Here is a 22063-nt window from a genome sequence, read left to right on the forward strand (position 1 = left end):
TATAGGCTGTAAAACTAAAACTGTCTTGCTGTGTAGAGCATTCACAGAAAAGTAAAATTCCAGCCATGTAATTGTACAAGGATGAGTAATGGTAATGTGGTTTGGCTGGGAGAAGGCAAAAATCATGCAAGGGGAGTTCAGCAAGAAGGTAAAAGAGTGGGAAGGAGGAGTCAGAGAGAGAGATCTTAACAGTGTTCATTACTTCACAGAATCTTACACTTTGGGAAGAGATGCTGGAAGCAATTCTCAGAACTAAATTGCTTTGGTAGCTTAATTCAACAGACTATATAAAATGAAATTTAGTCTAGGTTGTGATTGTATTGTTAAATTCCCACAGTGGTAAACCACTTGAAAAGAAACTTTCTTTAATGTTTGCTAGAACACGGTGCATAAAAGTGCAAGCAGAGCCCTCATCTGTCAGGGACTGTGACCACAAATCCAGGGAAAAACGTTACAGAAAATGGCAATAAAGAAAGCATAAAGTTCCACGAGCCCAATTTTGTGCAAATCATAGGATCACAGAATGCTTTGTCTTGGTAGGGACCTTAAAGATTGTCTAGTTTCAATCTCCCCTGCCACAGACAGGGGTAACTTCCACTAGACCAGGTTGCAAATATTAGTATCATGTTCTTAATGGACAATAACAATCAGCCAATGAAATTTACCCCTCTGCTGGCAGCAAGTTGTCAAAATTTCAAACTGTGCAACTGCTCCTGGTAGCTTGAAACAGCAATATGAAGGAGTCTCCAGGAGAAGTATTGTAGCATTCAGCAAGTGCAAGGGAGAAGACGAAGGGAAATCACTTAAAATATGTACTGAATTCCCCAAATTTACTATGAGTCGTCTCTTTTCTTTTTTTTCTTTTTAAGATATAGCAGCCAGAGTGGAACATCAGTTAACAATCAATTCTGCTAACAAAATATTTGACAGAGTCTACAACATGTGATTTAAAAAATGTGACTTTTGTATTTTAAAAGAGCTTAGACATGGGAAAGTCAGGTAAAACCTGAAGCCAAAAAATGTAACCTGATTAAACTCTACATTGAAAATACTCCTCAAAAATCATCAATGAGGGAGAGGAAAAATTATTAATACCCCATATTGTTAGATGCCGTTAGAATTTGGAGGTAACCACACAGAAATATGCCAGGCAGAATAAAGCAGGAGAGTATCCAGACTGCAGTCTTCCATGTTGTGGAAGGTAGGAGCACAAGTGAATGAACTATGCATACCAGGATTGTTTTCACATGGGAGCTTGCAAAGCTCTAGCTGCACTTGGAAGAAATGACAGGCCAGCCACCGATCTAACAGAGCAGGCCTGATTTTATGAGGCCTTTATTTTAAAATTTTTCTACATAAGTGCAACAGTAGTTAGCCTAGCACGGGTCTAGAGGATACACAGCTGGTTGTGTGATGCACAACTGCTCTTTCCACTCATCTCTGACCAGACTGGAATTGAATCCAGTTCTGTGCTCAGTTATAGAAGACTCTCCTTATCAGATGCACTTGCAGCGGAAAGTTTTACTCAGTGGGTCAGGAGTAAAAGAGCTTTTTTGCAGATTCACAGAATCCAGTATCTTCATTTATATTGTAACTTCACTTGCAAAGCATCATCTTGGAAAAACAGTCACTATGGCTTGATGTCACAAGCTGTGCTCAGGCTGCTGAAAGTTCTGTCTCCTTCACATGTCCATTTTGCTGCTTTATATCTTGAGTCGCTCAATACAAAACAACAAAATTACCCAGTAATTTAATTAGTAAACTTAGTGTAAATGAGAACACAAATTTAACTTAAGCCTTTTGACATTTTGAATAATGGAAAGGAAAGCACATGATGCAATTTTCTAGATTTTTTTCTTTTACATAAACTCTGACATTGTCACATTCCACTTGATTAATTTTTCGTGAACCGTGCTTTTGTGTTTCATTCAGCACTTATAAGACAGCTTCTCTGAAAAGTACATAAAGTTGCAGATTTCTGTTTTCGTAATCTTAAATAGTTAATCTTTCAACTCCAGTACTACCACTATGATTTTAATTGTAACTGCTGTTCAGTGAAATGCTGTGGAGACACTAAACCCATCACTTAATCCTACACCTGTCAACAAGAGTCTGCTGTGGTTGTCAAACCAAGTCAAACGACACTCCTTCAATGTACACAATATTATTAGCAAATTGGATAATCAATCACATGTGTAGGGTTTGACAGTAGTACCTTGAACACACTGAATTTAAAACAGATTTTTAAGAGGCAGGATCCATCTCTCTTGTACTAAGAAAGAAAAAATACCATAGGGACATTACAAACTCCCCAGTCAAACCAATCAATTAAAGGACACCTTGGGAAATGGTTGGGCCAAATCTTTATCTTACTATGAAATGTTCCCACAGGAGACATAAATAACTGGACATTACTTTGGATGACAGAAATATAGTTCTGCAACAGGAGGAGAAAGGTTGGAGAGATATTAAGTAGGTTTACACAGGTATCTTTACATTAAAAAGCTACTGTTTTGTTTCTAAAGAGCATCAGGATAACATTGTTAAGCATAAGCTGTGCTTGCAGCCACAGTAAGTAGTTTTAGTTAGGAGGAATTGTAATACTTAGCCGTATAGAAAATTGTTGGGGGTTAGTTTTGCCTGCATCACTATTGTCTATCTTGCTTCCATAAACAGCTCCAAAAACAGCTGATCCCCAGAGTCTGAAAATTGATCTCAATGTCTTTGTTCGTGTCTGCTTCACAAGCTTTGCCTAATCCTCTGCAGGAAAATGTCTTAGTGTTTTAATTACCTGAATGTGTATATGCAACTTTGAATATTTGCCTAAGCTTTGCCTAAAATTCAGGTTGCACAACAAGTTCAACAGTTTTCTCAAAATACATTTCACTGGGATAAGAGTTCTTGGAAGAGAGGATGAGAGTAGAGAAGGAACATATCTAGAGACAGAAAAAAATACAGCCTAATCATATTGTAAATAAATTCTGCCTAGTGCCTGCAGAAAGATACTTCAATGGAAAATGGAGCACTGTATGTCAGCTTTTTTTATGTATTCATGTCCTCCTTGGACAAAAAGCACCTCTTCTGATTAGAACTGCAAAAAGTTTTCAGTTTTCCAGAAAAAAATATCCATTTAAAGTACATTCCATGCTTTACTTTCTGAAACTTACTCCGTATTTTTTCCCCGCTCAGGAAAAAATAAATCTTGCTCTTATTAATTGAATAAATGTGTAGAATTAGGGGAAAAAACCAAAAAACTTTTATTAACTTATGGTTACAAAATTACTGTGCAATTTCATCCTTAATTGAAACATACAAATAGTAGGTTATGTTTAATTGTTTGGCATTTTGGGACAAGTGATTGGGGATTTTGGTGTTAAACAGTTCTTTTTAACTATACCTATTTGCCCTCGTAACTTCACTATGGAAATGAATGTAGAATACTTCTCCGCAATTATTTTTCCTCTTCCAGCCCCCTCTTTTTTCCTAGTTGAAAGAATCACTGAAATAATTTTACTTTTGACAGTAAGTATGTCAGCAAAAAAGCAGCCTCTGGAGAATGTTCTCTTTCTTTGCAGAATATACAACCTGAACTGCAAAACAGCAGTGTCCCTCCACTTCTATTGGCATTCTCATCCTTACCTAAAACAGAATTTTCTTTATAATAAAGGTGGGATTCAGCCCACCAATTTGATTCATGTCTGGGAGCGTAGGTAACCACCCACTGAAAAGTGGACTGAAATCTCCAGCTGTTTTTTTCAACAGCTTATGAAAGTAACTTCCATCTGACTGATTTTCTAATAGGGAAAGTTTCCATCTCTCGATGCTTCTTCTCTAAATCATCTAGTTACCCTCACTGACTTCCTTTTTAACATCATATCAGTTTAGACTGATTCTCTTTTGCCCTCAACAAGAGCAATTTCTAACACTCTTTTCCCATGACATGAGAAATTATTCCACAAATGACTGGAATCCTAGTTTCAACCATTAGGTTGATATGTGCTTCCCAAAAAGAGTTTGATTGAATGAATATTGCTTTTATATTCAATATTTTTATTCAGGCCTCACAACAGAGAAGAAACTGACAGTATAAACGGCGATCGCGCTGTCAATTAAATTAAGATACATTATGCTTGGTTTGTCAACATTTATGATTTAAATATCCTTGTACCTGTGGAAAGAAAAAGTGATATTAGCTAAGGCTGATAATGGAAGACAATAGTCTTGTTGACAGGAAAATAACAAAAGTTATTTCTGCACTGTTCTGCATTAACTCTCTTAAAGTTAGAATAACCCCACAGAAGTCAGTTATACCACTGATGTTTAGAGCTAAGTTAAAATGGGATGTGATCATTAGTTTATAAATATCTTTTGAGGGCATAGCATAGAGAATGGAAAAAAGATTGTACTTGTGCAGTAATATGATTTCAACATTAGGTATATAAAAACATAATAACATCCATATGTTTATTTCAAAGATGCAGAAGCGCAACACTCTATTTGCCTGCTTGGCACGTGTGCAACTGCTGATATGCACAGGAACTTTGAATACACACAGCATCATAGCTCTGAAAATATGGTCGTGGGGGAGACATTTATTCTTCAGGCATACACAGTTTTAAAGATATGCATAGTGCTTAGTGAAGCCAAAAAAAGACAGCTTGTGCAAGATTGTCTTGGTGATACTAAGTTAGGAAAAGGAACCATGACTTTTGCAGAAGCACATTTTATTGATGAGTTTTCTTTGCCTCATTGTGAGACACATGTAAAGCAGTGTCTTTTACTGTCTACTGCATTAATATCAGCATCATACAGGCAGTTCTATTGTTAATATTGTTGAGATGTCACATGTTTGTAAGTAATCTGCCTGCTTACAGTGCCATTAGGAAACTGCTGACTCCACCTGTTCACAGGCTTGTTTAAACCTTTCTCTGCTTCTGACCTGCTGAGTATTTGGTATTCAACACTGTATAAATGATTACCTGTGGCCTCCATTACACAGGCTGTTGGGTTGCTAAGGAATAACTCTCAAGAGGTTAAGAGCCTTGTAGTCACCTTGATCTCAGTGCCAGTGATTATCTGTGTTAATTTTCTGCTTGGTGTTATACTGCAGCACTGACCAAGTCTTACGTCTGTCCCTTGACTTGCAGAAGTTGGAACAATTATGGCTGCAGATGGAGAGATGTACTGGTTACTTTCACAATATAAGCCCTTCAACATGTTATCACAGATGAAACATCATCATTCAACATAAAATTTTCATATCCATTGAGGGGCCAGCTGTCCTTATTCTATTCTGTAAGCCAGAGCTGAGTTACTACAGAAAAATATAGTTGTCATTCAGCCTTACTCTAACTAGTGCCAGTGAATTATTCTTCACCAGCTTAATGGTCTTCAACCTTGAAAAAGTGAATTTGTCCAGTCTTTAGGCAAATTAAATGTCAACCCCAGGCAAAAGGTTTCATGTGACAGGGCTTTTAAATTTAATATTTTTTCATCAAATTGTCCGTTATCATCTACTTAAAAACACACACTGAATATTAAGTTTGGCTTACTGATGCTATTAATCATTCAGCTAAATAAAACCACTAGGAAGCTGTGAATAACTGTAAATAAAATAATAGCTTTGATACCTGGTTCTTCTTAGTTCCTTGCAGACTGAAGTGAAAGACAAAATAAGAGCTGTCATATAGTTTAGAAAATAAATTGCTAGTTTTACATTAAGATACAGTGATGCATCTTAAGATACAGACACATGATCACTATACGTAGTCTACTGTTATTTAATGATATTTTACATCCTCTGCCACACACAGCGTACCTGCTGCTGGGTTCTAGTCTCTCAGGCTTGTTCAATTCAGTGTTTCACATGAAATTTATCTTAGGATTTCTTTTCTCAAATAAATTAAAGAAAGGGTCCCAGTTTCCTGCAGCTCTCATGCTTTATTCTATTGCAATATTGTGCAGGCAAACAGTACAACTTATTCAATTATTTGCAGTTGGGCACTTGCATGTGAAAGAAGTGTGGCAGAGACAGACATTATGCTCTGACCTGCTCTGGTAGAATTCTTGACATAGTCTTCAAATTATGTACTAAAAATCCCATTTTGCTCAATTTTCAAGAGCTAAATCACACTATCATTGCACAGTGTCCCTTTATTTTCGAGGACATTTTTCTTCCCTGTTTTGTCCTTATTACCTCTGTCTTGTTTACCTTTTTCCTTTCTCATTTAAAGCTTCTCCTTCTTTTGTAATATTCTCTTCATGTTTCTTACCTTTACTATTCATAATTGTCCTTCTCAAAACAGTAAAAGAGCATGTTACTAGGCGGAGTATAAATAAATCCTTGTGACTTTTCCATGCAGAGCCCTTGTCGGTTCATTGGTTTGTTGGTTTGTCATTTGGTTTTTTTTGGGTGTATGAGACAGATAAGACTTCGTTATTTCTTCACCACAAAAGTAGAAAGTTGCTAATGGAATGCAAAACCAGGAATCTGGGATTGACTTTGCTATTGACAGTTCAAAAGTAGTTTTCTCTTGGACATCTAAAATTTCACATTTGTTTGTTTGTTTCCCTTGATGGTGCCTGTCTTCTCTCAGATTGGTATGTATTTTCCTTCCTGAACCTGAGAGCAAATGCATCCCTGTAACACTTATTTAGCATTTCTTTTTTTAGCTTTTTACTTTTTCTCTTTTTGATGAAAACAATTTGGTGGACTCAAGGACCAGGCAGAAGTCCAATCCTTTTCATGTTTCTCTAAATCAAACTGTCTTAGCTCACCTTCTCACTCATTTCCCACTCTTTCATGTATTTAACTGTCTTCCTACTCTACTGATGATGCTATGTTAGACCAGAAAAGAAGAGGGTGCTAGTTTTGGAATGCTAACTTCATTTCATCACTCAGAGAATTACACTATAATGATCCTCTAATTACAGAACTGTCTCACTGTGCTAAATCCTATCTGTGTGTGCTGTCAACTGTTTACACAGTTTTGTGTGCCCCAGACTTCACATTTCCAAATATACAGTGATAGCTGACAACAGCATTGACAAACATAATATACATTGTACACAGTACAAAAGAAGTGGAAGGACTTTGAAGAAGGGATAGAAATTTTAGAGTAAGCCAATATTACCACAAAAGTTTTAATCAGTGTGTATTTTCCTAAAAGCAGATTCATTCTTGTTTTTGTTTTTTTTCACAGTGGTTATGTCTTTGATTATGATTACTACAGAGATGATTTCTACAATCGGTATGTGTGCCTGTATTTTTGTACATCCTACATAATTTCTCATTTTTGTTGATAATATAATTTCTCATTGTTTGGTTAAACAGGATAATTCTGATTTTATTGATTATTCATTTCATTATTTCTATCGCGTATCAAAAGACTATTTTTAATATCTGGCAGAGAAAATCACCACCAAATGTATGCTTACTAAACAGGTCCTTAGATTTTATCCTTCTCTAAGAGCTTCTGGGGTATTTGCTGTGCTGAACAGTTTAATGGTAGTTTAGTAGAGTCCTTCCAGGCTTACTTTCACTGGGATCTATAGTGGCTGCAAAATTCTTCAGTATGATGTTCCCAGCTTTGTATTTTCATCCATGTGTATGAAAAGATACAATGTCTCCTCAAGAAAGTTCCAAGAATGTTTAGAAGTCCAGAAGAACTTTGAGAGAAGCAGAATTGCAAGCTGAACAGTGTGTTCCTGTAGAACAAAAAGAATTTGGATGCCTGAGCAATTGGAGAGTCTACCTTGAGTAGTTACACACAGTCTAGCTCAGCACCATGAAAATGTATTTATTCAGATGTAGCAGAATTCCCACAACAGAGGAGTAGCAAGAAAGATCACAGATAACCAACTTGGTATCAGCAGTGCTGTGTCTTTGCATTACAGCAGCTTGGTTTGGCACAGGACAAAAGAGCCAGAGAGGAGCAAAGTGTTGCTCCACCAACCTGTTCTAATCTGATATTTCTTCTATGCAAAGCAATGGGCAGTAGAAGGGGAACAGTTTACACCCAGAAGTCAAGTTATCATGTGCTATATACGTTTCTGCTGAGGAACACAGTAGGAAAAATGCAGAAACAATATTTTTGTTTGTTCTCTCCTGATGTGGGTTTAATCTGAGCCACTAGTTTTAATTTTGCATATAAATCACCATGCCCCCTTTGGACAAAGCTAGAAATAGCGAGATATAACATAGCATACGAACATATGAAATAAAAGCCATCAAAGCAGTTTAATCCTGCTCAGTCCTGCCTTTGCAGTAGGAGTAGCACATATCCCATAAAAAGTCAATTTCCATAGGCTTTTATTTATTTTTTCCAAGGTTACAGCTCTGAATTTCATTTGAGGAATTGTATGTTTTTAAACAGAATAGTGTTTCTCATCTATACCACATGAATATTAAAGGTATATTTTTTCCCTCAATTCTGTATTTTATGGATAACAGAAATGATAAACTGTAATGGTTAATTTTCACCAAAAAAAAACCAACAAAAAAAACCCCCAACAAAACCTATTTATTTGACATTAAGGGTTGTTTCTTGGTGTCTCTCTTGATAATTGTGTTGTTATGGAAAACCACTGACAGTGAAATGTACCCATAGGTCTATTCAATAGTATATTTTTTTTTAATATAGAAGTCTTAGAATTAAGACTGCAGAACTTCTATGGTAGAAAACCTGAATATGAGATTGGCCTCATAAGGCTGGTCATGCTGATCTTCTGAAAATAAAAGCTGTATGAGACTCTTTAAAATACCAGTTGATGGAAGGGAAGGATGAAAATGTCAATATAGTAGTCCTGGAAAGGAAAATCCCATGGATAATTTGGTGTACAAACTACTTGTAGGAAATATAAATTAAGAAATATAGTACTGATTCTTGGAATTTTTGAACTTCTGAACGTTCTGAATTTTTATGCTTTATCCCAAACCATAGATCTTGTTTTCTAATATTTCAACCAATTAATGTTATTAACTTTTCAGACTCCCTGAAGGGAGAATATGTCTTTCTTACCTTGACTAAAGCAGTGATGGATCAAAAAAGGGTATCAGGAATGGATAGTTCTTTAAAATAAAATCTATATGAAGACAGATTGGCAAGATCAGAACTGTAAATTTAGAAGGGTGACTGAAAGAAAAGGCATAGTTGTTTACACACTAGTGATTATTGGGGCAAAGAATTGCTTTGGAACTGAGCATTTCTCTTTATGGTTTCTCATATTACAGACATAAGAAAAACAGGCACGGTGCTTCAAAACTATAAATGGAAGCATTATTTTTTAAAAAGAAAGCATATTACTGGATATAAAGAATGGGACAAAATGAAGTACCAAGCCCAAAAGCTTTGCATAATTTCACAAACAAAAGTAGGAATAGATTGATAACAGTCATTTAGATATAAATGTTCTTTGATATATTTCGAGAAAAGGAAGCATAGTTTCACCATTCACTATATTATCTAAACACAAACTACTGGAAGCTAAAAAAATATCACCTTTGGACCAATAATCATATTATGAACTTTTGCATGACAGCTTATAGCACTTCAGAAATATTTTTTCCAGTAATATCAAAAAGGACTTTATGACCAACCTGCAGATCATTTAATATGATAAATGATGACTGGCAATAAACACTAATATTTGTGTTATAAGTATGAAAAAATGGTTTAGTGTCCATCTTCACATACAATTCTTTAGTTATGCTAACAATGGCTAGAAGCTGCTCATTTGTGGTAGTCATTGAGTGTAACAGGATCTCTGTGTCACATTTTATAGGCAGCTGTGGAAAAGAAGGGAGATGGTTACACTGTCTGTAGGATTACAGTACAGACAGAAGTGTGGTTTGATTTAAGTACTAGGTATGTACTTACCAGAAAATGGGTTAGAAGACTTAAATTTAACTCTGTGTTCTGTTCATCATACTGTTAGATGCTGTGGTGAATGAATTACTGTTTCTTGTGTGTCTGTTTCCAAATGTGTATCTATCTGCCCAGCTGGGTGACAGTACTCATAACTGTGAAAATTAAACATGTGGTTATAAATTTCCATAATTACTAGTTGCAAGTAAATTTGAGAATATTTTATGAGGATGTTGCTTCATACTCTGAACTGGAAATCTTTGTTTTTTGAACCTTCTTCTCTTGACTTATCATATCCAGAACGCATATATTTTATGTTCTAAGTATATCTGTAGCTTGATTGCCTTTTTTACTGCCTTTTTTTCCCTCTACACAGGTTAGTTACCTGATATTGATAACTGTATCATTAGGATTAGGCTATTCTGTTTGGGAACAAAAGTTCATTTTTGTCATAGAGTGTCTTTGGTAAAAAGTCTGAATATCTGCCTGTTACAGTGGTTTTGGTTTGGACTTTTTTTTTTTATTAAGCGTGCTTGGATATTTTAGTATTTCTGCACCAATTCATTCTGCAATAAAGAGAACATATGCAAAGACTCTTGTTATTTCAGAAACTGCAAGGTATTTCTTTATGGAGATGGTTGTCTTCAGGAAAGTTCTCTTTAGTACTTTATTTTACATCTTTAAGAATAGCAGATAGAAAACTAGAATTTAAGCCATGCATGTAATAAAGGAGCTGAAATGTCACAACAAAATGTACTGCTGTTGGCTGTGAACAATGAAAGGATGTGGACCTGTGGAAAGCAAGTTTTGGATTTTCCATACAGCAAATAGCAGAGTCCCCTAATACATCCTTCATTTGAATGACACACAAAAAATCTGAGCTGGTCTGTGCACCAGTGTGTGACTGAAATATGAATAAGGCACTTAATGTGCATAGATCCTTCAAATCTAATTTGACTTGATATAAAGTGATTACAGTTTCAAAGGGTAATTTTCTCAGATAACATGCAAATTTAGTTGACAGAGCTCCCATGACATGAAATCACAGAGGGTTTTATGGAGTCCAGCTGACTTAATCTTTTCTAGGTTGTTTGATTACCATGGCCGTGTCCCTCCACCACCCCGTGCAGTGATTCCACTCAAACGTCCTCGTGTGGCTGTGACAACAACTCGTAGAGGCAAAGGGGTTTTCTCCATGAAGGGAGCATCACGGTCCACTTCAAGTGGGGCTTCTTCCTCAGGATCCAAATGTGAGTTGCTCATATCAGTTGAATATTATTGAAACAACGATTCTAGCAATTTCTGCAAACAGCTTCCACTATACAGATAGCCCTATTGCTACTTCCTAGCCTAAATCTCTAGCTTGAAAAACTGGTTTGATTACCAAAGCTTCCAGCCTCTCCTGCAAGTCAAGGAGCACATTGATGACATTTTTTAAGGAAATTCTTTCAACATTTGACCTGCTCCCTTGGCCTCAGAAAAGGCTTCTTAAAATCTCCTCTCAACCTGACTGCTCATTCACCATGAGATGTCGTGAACTGCTGCTAATAGAAAAAAAGATAATAGTCTTGTTATAGACAGAGGCACATTGATTTCTGTGGTAACGTAAGGTTGATGCGAGTTGGTGGGGGTGGACTAGGGGGGCAGGGGAAGTTGGGTTATGTGTATTCTTTTTTACTGGACTCCTTTGAGTGTAGAAAGAGGCAAAGTGTCTTTGTTTTAAAGGAAGTTCAAAACAGGATTGGCAACTTGGGCTTATTTTGCCCTTCTTTAGTGAGGTGGCCCTAGAAGAGCTGATGAACAATAAGCATTCCCTCCTCCAAGCTCACCAAGCTCCCCACTCCCTAGTGTGTCCTGGGAACTTCATCTTCCTCTTCGCGCTTTTTTCAGCACCCACCCGTCTTCCCCTGCCCCTTATGTGGAGTGATACTGTCCTTGGAAGCGTCACTAGAAGAGGAAGAGAAAGATCAGGTAGGGATCAGATATTAGAAGGAATTAAGGAACTTCAGTAAGTCCTTTGCAGCACTAGAGTGGCCAGCAAAACATCATACTGTCTTACCATGAAATAGATGAACACATCAACAGGACATCTTACTGCCAGAGGAGTTAATTATGGCATCAACAGGCCCCAGTCATATACTCTGTTTGAATAACATAGTCAACTCTTACATGCTAGTATCAAACAAAGAAGATGGACCTCCTAAGCCCATTAGGATCTTGATCAGGAGCCCAACAGGATTCTTGATGCTGTTGTATGACCCAACAATATCAGAGACCTTGAAGGAAAACATAATAAACTTTTAAATGCATGTGACTGAAAAAATGGACATGTGGTAAACACAGCTAAAGATAATGTTGTACACTCAGGAACAAGGAGCTGAAGACATTTCTTGGAAAGGATGATGTTCTGACAGAGAGGCTCTGTTGCATGTGCAGTTAAATCACTTTCAAGTCTCCAGGGAATGAATGGATGTCCATTACCACTAACAAGAGCTTTGATGCCTAATACACAGGAGCACATCTAAATTTAGGTGTCATATTATAAAGCTGACTCACTTTAGGACAAATAGTCATTTGAATGCACTATGCCTTAATAACAATGAGCGGTTTTTTGCTGCACTTTGCCATGAAAAGAGATTTTATTTTCAGAAAAGTTTTTTAGATATTTTTCTAAAATATCTAAAAAATATTTATTGTCCAGAACAAGAATAACTATAAAATTCTTCTAGAGAGCTGAGGATCTTAGTGTTTGTATCCCAAGAGATGTCAAGAAAAGCTCTCACCTAGAAATCTGAATTTCTTTAGTAGTGAATGGGGCAGAGACTATTACATTAATATCCAGATATTTGTTCCTCAGAACTACTGCAAAATTTGCTTCTGCATTTAAAAAATGTTTTGTAATAGTGTGTCAGGACTCAAATAAGGCGTAGCATAGATTATAGGATTCAACCCTAGTCCAAGTATCCATATGCACTTGCTATAAGATTTCCAAACACAGCCTGCAAAATATGGCAAATATTGCAGAAACTAAAAATTATCTAACAGAAGTGCAATCAGGAGTGTTCAGATCCAAACAAACAGTGTTATCCCCTAGTGAAAATATCCTTCAATGTATTCAGGTGTGATCTGAATTCTAAGTGTCAGAATTAGAGCTCCAGGTGACAATATCATCCTCAGACCCAGCTCTTTAACTGAAGGGAGAGCTGCAAGATGCATCACTTAAAACATGGGCTTTTTGACCTGTGTAAGGTTTCCATCCTCAATTCATTACAATGACAATTGGAAAAAATGCAGATTTTTTATTGTGTTAAAATAAATTGCACAAAATATTCTTTCTGCATGTAGCACATCTTTAAAAGGAGTCCCAGTATACAGATTTTCATGCCTAATTTTCTGATAAAATTACTTCCCTTTTTGTCCATTCCAGTCAACCCATCATAAATGTAGAAACATTATTTTGTTGACTTGGACAGCTTACTGTAAGACCTTTGTCAGAGAAGTAGTGGAGCCATTCCCTTAGAACCTCAATTTGGAAAGTAGAGAGGGTATGTTTTGCAATTTCTTTTGGCATTTTCTTGGAAAAGTTGGTTATATTGAATTTTGGGAGAAAGCAATTTAATATTTTGTAGCTCCTTACTCTACACTGCTAATCTGAACCCCTTGAACTAATGCACTGTCAATTCTAATGTTAATTTATTGTTAGGTAAATAAGGAGAAACATTCAAGAAACATTCAACAAATTCTTCAATAAGGAGAAACGTAGTTCATGGGAAGGAAGCTATTTTGAGTTTCATGAAATTTAAGACCATAAAACACCTTAACTGCAAGTTTAGATTTAACAATGTCAAAATGGTATTGACTATGCTTGGAAGATTTCACCCCCATATAGCAAAACTCTCATGAGATCACTTCCCTTAAGAGACCTTTCAGATGTAAGTAGAAATCTCATAGATATAACTGTTCACACTCAGACAGGATCCAGAAAATGAACCCATACATGTCATATTAAAGGTCAGAACACAGGAGACCCCTATGTGAAATCACCAGAATCAAAAGGACTCACTTCAGAAAAACAGAAATCCAAAGCCAGAAGTTTATTGTTGCACAAAGATATTACAAAAAACATAGTATCAAAAATGCCTTGCTCATTGATGACCATATCTGCCAGCACAGTAAACCCCTGTTTGACCAAAAAGTGACAATATGTGTTTTAAATCTGCTTCCAAAACATAAAATACATTAGGAAGATTTTATTTCTTTCCTAAATCCATAATTTTTCCAGTTATCATTTTTTTGTTTTCTTTTTAACTCCAAAGACTAGAAGAACATAAATCAGCATTTCCAAATTACCAGAAGTAACTCATAAAATTAAACATGATGGTGGGTAAATTACACATAGTAGTTCTTCATGTTAACAGTATTAAGCAGTACATTTAAATTGCTATTTTAGAACTGGGAAGAGCACACTTTTTTACAATGTAGAAATTGAAGTGCTCAGAGTGTACACTTTCATTTCACATATCTGAAATCAGGAGAAAAATATTAATCAAATATTTTATACTCTGTGTCCTTTAAAATAAGAAGTAGACACTTCAGACATTAAAATATGTAAGGAATTATGTCTTTAAATGGATTAATTTTGACTCATAGAGTTTATATTTAGCTTCCTCAGCTGATCCATTTTTCAGTGCTATCTACTGTAATAAAATATGATAAAATATTTTTTATTAAACATAAAGGTCTTAGTTAAAAATACATGACATTTCTTCCCAAAGAAATCTGAATCATGCTTTCTGGATGAATCAATTTGCAGTTACAGCAAGAAATACGTTTCACAAAAAGCTATAGTTCTACAGTAGCACTTTCATTTTTAAAAATGCAATTGACCTTAATTTTATTCCTCTTATAATGCACTGGATGTGATTGTCTCCTTTGGTATTAGATGCTTCAATGAAAGATGCATTATAGAAGGCCACAAAGGGCTAGAAAGGGTCACTGAATCAAATTCCTTACTCTTGAAAGTAGCATCATCATCTAATCCTTTAACATACATCTTAAAAATAGTTAGGGTTTGGGGTTTTTTTCTGTTTCTTGTAATTTTCAGCTTAGTTTGTTTCTCATTGGTTCATATTCTCTTTTTCTGTTCCAACACTGTCTTAGCATAAAAGTGTTATTTCTTTTTACCTTTTTGTGTCTTCAGCAAACAAGAGAAATTCCTCTGTCACACTAAAGGCTTTCCATTTTCATGGTCATCTTCACAGCTGCTCTCCACATGTAGCTGCTAGAATTCAGAAGTTCAACCTGTACTCACCAGGTCCTCATACAAAAACAATACCCTTCTTCATCCTTAGGAATGCATCATTTGACACACCCTAGCACTGCATTTCTCATGGTTGCAGATAGTGATAGTCCGTTATCAACCCAAGGATAATTATGTCACTGTGGCCTTCTGCTGATGAGCCTTGGTGCTAAGAGTAGGACTTCTGTTGTTAAGTGTAGGGGTTTTCCCAGTGAAATCTCATCATTTTTTTTCTAATGTAGCGTTCCTTTAAATCACCTGGCCTCTTCTTCCATTCCAGTTTACTCTGAATAAGTGATATCTTTCAATTTCACGTCATCAGCAAACTTCACCTGTTTATTTGCATTTTTGCATCGGAATTGTTGAAGATATTTAGCCATTACTAATTTCATTAAGAATTATTCTCCCTTTCAATATGTTCATTTCCGTTATCTGCTGTCATTTATTTTATCTGTTATTTGGGAAAAAATTCCCAAAGAGTAAGTTACTTTAATTTCCTACACTATTGCTCAAAAGCAGATGAACAGATATTTTGGATACATGCAGTTCTGGTGTCATGTTTACCAATGACTTTGTTTCTTGTCTGAGATCAATTTTTTTAAAATATATGATGTTTTAAAGGAGAATTTATATACTCAAAGCAGAACACCTAGAGCACAAAATTGATAATTTTTACATTTTATCTTTGTCATAACACTGCCTTAAAAACCTGAAGTTCTTGCCAAGTGCTATCACAGACTCACAGAATGGTTGAGTTTGGAAGGGGCCTCTGGAGCTCCTCTGGTGCAAGCGACCTGCAAAGCAAATTTTTCAGGGCTGTGTCTGACCACAAAAATAAAAAATTCTCATGTTTAGATGAAATTTCACATGCTTTAATTTATGCCAAAGGTCTTTGGTGTGTCAGTGGGGTCTACTGAGAAGAGTCTGGTTTTGTCTTCTTCATTTCCTATTGTACTGGGGAGCCCAGAGGTGGGCACAGTGCTCCAGATGTGGCCTCACAAGTGCTGGGTAGAGTATGCTGGGTTTGGCTGGGGCAGAGTCAATTTTCTTTTCAGTAGCTACTATGGGACTGTGCTTTGAATTTGTGCTAGAAACAGTGTTGATGACACCAGTGAACAAGATAGGGCATGCACAAGGAACTGGGAGGGGACACACCTGGGACAGGTCACCCTAGATGGCCAAAGGGATGTTCCAGGTCATGGTATCAGCTTCAACAATAAATTAAGGGGAAGGTTGGCCAGGGCTTGTGCAGGGCATCTGTTGGTGTTTTCATTTGCATTGCTTTTATTTCTTGGACTTTTTATTTCTCTGTTGTTTTCCTTTTCATTATTATTATTATTATTATTATTGTTGTTGTTGTTGTTGTTACTATTACTATTATTATCATCAGTATATTGTATTTCAATTAATAAGTTGTTCTTATCTCAACCAATGAGTTTTCTCATTTTTACCCTCCTTATTTTCATCCCCCCCATCCTTTTGGGTGTTGGAGGGAAGAGAGCAACCATGTGGTTCTCAGTTGCTGGATGAAGTTGAACTGTGACAAGGAAAACATCTGGCTCATGCTCAACTTACTTTTCATCAGAATCCTTCATAATTTGTCTTTAGTAGTTGTAGCTTACTACAAAAATACCCACTACGTTATAATTCAGAGTGGAATTTCTCAAGGAGAATAATTTTGAAGACTTGTGCAATCCTCTGCAAGGTAAAACAATAAGCAGTTCAAATAATTACACCATCACAATATTGGAAACAGAATGAAAGTTTGGCACTTGTGCAGACTGGTTGAGATTTTTTTCTTTTTTCTTTCAGTCCTTTTTAGTGTTAACTTGAAGGAAATGACTCTATGATCATGGAATTATAGAATCATTTAGATTGGAAAAGACCTCCAGATTGTCCAGTTCAGCCTTTAACTGCTCACTACCTCGTCAACCAGACCATAGCATTAATATCAGATAGTGGTTTCTTGAACACCTCTAGGGATGGTGACTCCCTAGGCAGTCATTTCCAAAGTTTAACAACCATTTCCATAAAGAAATTACTTCTAACATCCAACCTGAACCTCCCCAGGTGCAGCTTGAGGCTATGTCCTCTTGCCCTATCACTAGTTATCTGGGAGAAGTGGACACCTCCCACCTACCTAAAACTTCCTTTCAGTTTGTTGTACAGAGTGATAAGGCCTCCCCGGAGCCTTCTTTTCTCCAGGCAAAAGAACCCCATCTCCCTCAAACACTCTCATATGAATTACCTCCTAGACTTTTCACCAGCCTCATTGCCCTCATTTTCCTTCTCTGGAGACTCTCCAGCCCTTCAGTCTTTCTTCAACTGAGGTGCTTAGACCTGGACACAGCACTCAAAATGTCACACCAGTGCTCAGTACAGGGGGACAATGACTGCCCTGGTCAGGCCAGCCACACTGTTGCTGACACAGGCCAGGATGCCATTGGCCATCTTGGCCACCTAGCCACACACTGGCTCATGTTCAGTCATCTGTTGCCCAGCTTCCCCTTTTCCTTTTTCACTGGGGTTTGTTCCATGAATCTTCATTGTTGTCTTCTGGGGCCATCTTCTTCTGGAGACATCACATGGAAGCCCCTGTGCAGCAGACCTGAGCTCAACAGCAGCGCTAGGCACAAGCATGTTTCCTTGTCAAACTCAGAAGTGTAAATGTTTTCTGCTTTGCTTAGTAGACTGGAAACAAATATCATTCGGTCCTTGCAGTGTCACTTCTGGGTCTGACCTTTTGGGCCTGGCCAGCCTGCAGTTTGCCAGTCAAGGGAGCACCCCTGACACAACAGTTTGACTGCATGGAATGTGTTGCCAACAGGCTTCATAGTGGGTTGATGCCAGCACTTAGCATTCCCCACTGGAGCAGTTCACACCATTTCACCCTGGATTCTGAGCTACCTTGCTACTCCAACATGAACCAGACACTGTTCCTGGAGAATCAGTAACCTTCTAAATATGTAGTTATCAGACTCTTAACAGTTTGTTTCAGATCTGTGGGATTGGAGACTGACCTGTTATTTCTCTAAGAGTATTTTAAACCCTTATTCTATAAATACACAAAATAATTCCATCAAATACCATATAGTGTATAAGAGTCTAGCACAAAGGTTAGTTTTACACTTTTTTCTTTAAGTCCTTCTGTTCATTCCATGTGAGATCAGAGGTTTCAGCCTATACTGTGAGACAATGCAATTTCTCAATATGAGCACGATTAAACAAGTACATTACTGAATATCCAACCTACTGCCTTTAGCTGATATATTATACTATAATGCACATGGCCCAAACTCTAAGATAAAAATCTTTGGTTTCAGCCTCAGTGAATATGCTTCAAGTTTGGAATAAGGCTAATTTGAAGCAAACACCTACTCATCAACTATCACTGAAGCAGGCAATAGCTTGTCTTCACTCTTCATCATAAGATTGATTTCCCAATACAAATTACCTGAGACACCCATGGTAACAGACATGGCCAATGTCATCAATGAACAGGACTGATGCAGCAAGATGCAGCCAGAAAACACTTTTGACAGAAAGAGAATATGTTCTTCTTCATAGCAGAACATCCCTTTTCCCAGGCTCGATAAAGACCCTCTTTGTTGTGTGTATCCATGCTCTCGATACGCACACCAAATCAATGCACATCCTCCTACAACAGTGGTGGATGAGTAACACAGCTCAGTGTTCTTCCACTGCCAGTCCCTCATGGGGATGGTCCATTTCTTCCTAATAAGGGCTGTAACAGTGAAAGCTATGTTGCCAACTCTGTTCCTTTACAAATGGCTTTATTCTCCCATGCTAGCATAGGGTTGCCATTTTCTCCTTTTGATCTTTTCCACATAATATCCTAGTACAAGCAGGGCAAGTGTATTTGTTTGGGCCACCTTCTTGAGCCTAAAACACATGTTTTGATAATGCCAAAATAATTAGATAATTTATGAGGGCTGCAGCACTGTTTCCTTTGAAGCCAAAACATCTCCAAAGTAGTTACTCCTTCTTAGGTTAGACAATGGGAGTACATTAATAAACAAAAATGAAGAGCAAAGCAGTGCAATAAAGATTTGGAAACTTCAGCTAATAATTTATGGGTGATGCCTTCATGTCCTTGGATGTGATCATAAAATGAAATATTTTCATGTATTTTCCATAGCTGGAAAAAGTATAAGAAATTGCCAACTGAAACTGAACTGAAAGCTTTTGAAGCAACAAAACATGACACCTCTTGCAATGAGTTTTTGACTGGAACACAACCTTGCATTCCTGGCTGCCCTAACACTTATATTACCATTCACTCTTGCTGACAAATACATACTGTAAGGGATCTATTTATTATTGTCAATATTATTACAAAAGAGTCCCGCAAAATAACATTGCAAGATTGTGAGGTGTCTATCATATTTTAATTATTCTTTCACTATAGGCTGTTTTTAAGTAAAAATTATGTGGATTTAGGAAGATATTTTTGAGATGTTTTTCTTGGAATTACTATTACTGAGCAACACACCTTTCATAGACTCTTGCCAATAAGGCTTAGAATCGTGTTTCCAGGATTTTCTAGGTTTCTAGGATTCTGCATTTTTAACAATGTTAATTTTAAAAGCTAAATCTCTGAAAATATTGACAGAAATGAGAGAGTAGTATTTCTACTAGACAGAAAAGAAAAAAAAAAAATTTTTTGCTTGGGGGGAAATGTTACCACAAGTATAGTTTATTTCATATTTTGCATTTTGCTCTCTTTCCACAGTGAAATCAGATGAGTTGCAAACAATCAAGAAAGAATTAACTCAAATCAAAACAAAAATTGACTCCTTGTTAGGGAGACTGGAAAAGATTGAAAAGCAGCAAAAAGCTGAAGCAGGTAGGTAAAAGCCATTTTTAATGAAATGAATTAAATTAGAACCTTGTTACCAGTCAAGCAGACAGACCAAAGAGAACAGAAGCTTTCTAAAATTTTGGTACTTAGTGGAGGCCTGAAGCAAGGTAAATCAACTCTCAGGTAGAACTGTTGGGAGAATAGATTAATATTCTTCATAGAACATGCATGATCACTTAAGAATAATTTTTTATGGTGTAGTAGGAAAAAATAATCTTTCTAGTTGTTCTGGAAACAAGACATCACTAAAAAACTGACTGAGCAGAATTAAACTAGAAGTTTTTGACCATGGGCATGCTGGTGTTAGGCACATTATATATTAATAGGTGGTGTATATCAAGAATTATTGCCTGGGCAATAAGCAGTAGGTAATAGTCACAAGCTGAAGCAAGGAAAAAAATTATGTTTGTTATAAGGAACAGAGATACAATTAAGCAGTGCAGTGAGTTGACCAGAGAGACCATACAGGCTCCATCCTTGGAAACATTCAAAACTCATTGGGTTCAGGACCCATAGACCTGGGCTAAAATTTGAGTTTGTCCCTGGTTCGAAGAGGGATTGGACTTGAGAGCCCAGAGATACTTTCCAACTTCACTTATTGAGTGAAGTTTGGGCCTCTTCATAAAACTGGTTACAGCTCCAGTTTAGCTTTTTTTCTGGCTTAAAAGGTTTTGTTTTTAGTCAAACCTTAGGAATGAAAAAAATCCAATACTACTACATAATTTAATTAAGTTAGTGCATTATTCATTTTGTTAGATGCTGCACTTTTAAAGTCATCCTGAGAGTTATAGGGTTGTCTTTTCACCATGGTATATATAAAAAACAAACTCAGTTCTTATGCCAGTCTATGACATTTTCTTTGCTATTTCCTTTTAGATCACATATATATTTTTACAGGAGCTTTATATTACTAAGTTGATTTTGTGACAGTCAGCAGGAAAATGGATGCCTTATCTCACGAAAAACTCGATTTTTTTTTTCACCCCTCCATTCTGTGATAAAACCTTTTTCTGAATTTTGCATGAAATGTGTGAAAGACATTCTGGCTGAGAACCCACAACTGCCTGGGTGTCTGGACAGCAGTCAGTTGCATGAAGGCAAAAACCTGTCAGGACACACAAAGAGAATTCCACCAAGACTGTCTAAAACATTACTTGGAATTAGTGGTTTAGGGTTACAAACCTGACACAGTCAAGATAGCAATTTAGATATGGATGTCGCCTGTTCCCAAGTAGCTTTAAAAAAAAAAAATGTTTTTGAAAAATAGCCTACCTTTTCCTTACAATCATTTTCTAAGTCGACAGACAAGGACCCCAGCTGTTACAGTTTATCTCAAAAAGTTGAGGGCTTTTTTCAAGTCTAAGGTTTAGTAGAGAATGTGATTATCTCTTTCAGATCTGTGCACGATATGTATTCATTAGGTTCTATTTTGTACTTTATGCAAGTTGGATAAAAGTTGGTATAATTGGTGAAGACATAATTGCAAGGCACTCCATTGAATCACTTGTGCACTAAAATACTCTTGATTGTGCTACCTTGGGGAGTTTTTATAAAAAATCCATTACTATGCAAAACAATCTGCAGATCATTGTACTTTGATATTGAATTTTCACTTTTGCTAAAGGACTGCAGTGGTCTCATTTAAATAGAAATCAGGTCAAAAAGAAAAATGTTGATTTGTATTGAGTCACAGTCTTATGGCTTCTGAAGACATGCAATTAATATCCTCAGATATTAAATTTTTTTTCAAAATATTGATGTCTTAAAACATCTGGTGCAGAATCCATCCCTCATATTCTTTGCCTCTCATTGGAGCATGTGAGAAGAAAAACACCTCAAAGATACCAGTAAGCATGAAACCCCATTTAAGTTTCCTCAGATGATGAAGAGGGCTATGCAGCCTGGATTATTAGTCTGCAGATCCAAAAGGATTTGTGTGAGCTACATCAGTAGTTGAACTATTTCATTTAGAGTGTCAGATGGGAGATGATGAGATGATTTTGTTCCTTCTCTATG

The 22063-nt window shown here is 36.6% G+C and overlaps 1 protein-coding gene across 14 annotated transcripts in view; it reads left to right on the forward strand.

Annotated features, from left to right (window-relative positions):
- RALYL (RALY RNA binding protein like) overlaps nucleotides 1–22063 on the forward strand; it is a 370447-nt gene that overhangs the window by 328889 nt on the left and 19495 nt on the right. For 11 of the 14 annotated variants that reach the window (XM_038127993.1, XM_038127978.1, XM_038127990.1 and 8 more), the window contains 4 exons: nucleotides 7203–7250; nucleotides 10953–11116; nucleotides 11757–11837; nucleotides 19919–20032. In XM_038127993.1, coding sequence (XP_037983921.1) covers nucleotides 7203–7250; nucleotides 10953–11116; nucleotides 11757–11837; nucleotides 19919–20032 — 407 coding nt within the window. The remainder of the gene's footprint in view (nucleotides 1–7202; nucleotides 7251–10952; nucleotides 11117–11756; nucleotides 11838–19918; nucleotides 20033–22063) is intronic. The other 3 variants (XM_038127994.1, XM_038127989.1, XM_038127992.1) reach the window with 1 other exon arrangement.

Source organism: Motacilla alba, chromosome 2, assembly GCF_015832195.1.
Source record: "Motacilla alba alba isolate MOTALB_02 chromosome 2, Motacilla_alba_V1.0_pri, whole genome shotgun sequence".
NCBI lineage: Eukaryota > Metazoa > Chordata > Aves > Passeriformes > Motacillidae > Motacilla > Motacilla alba.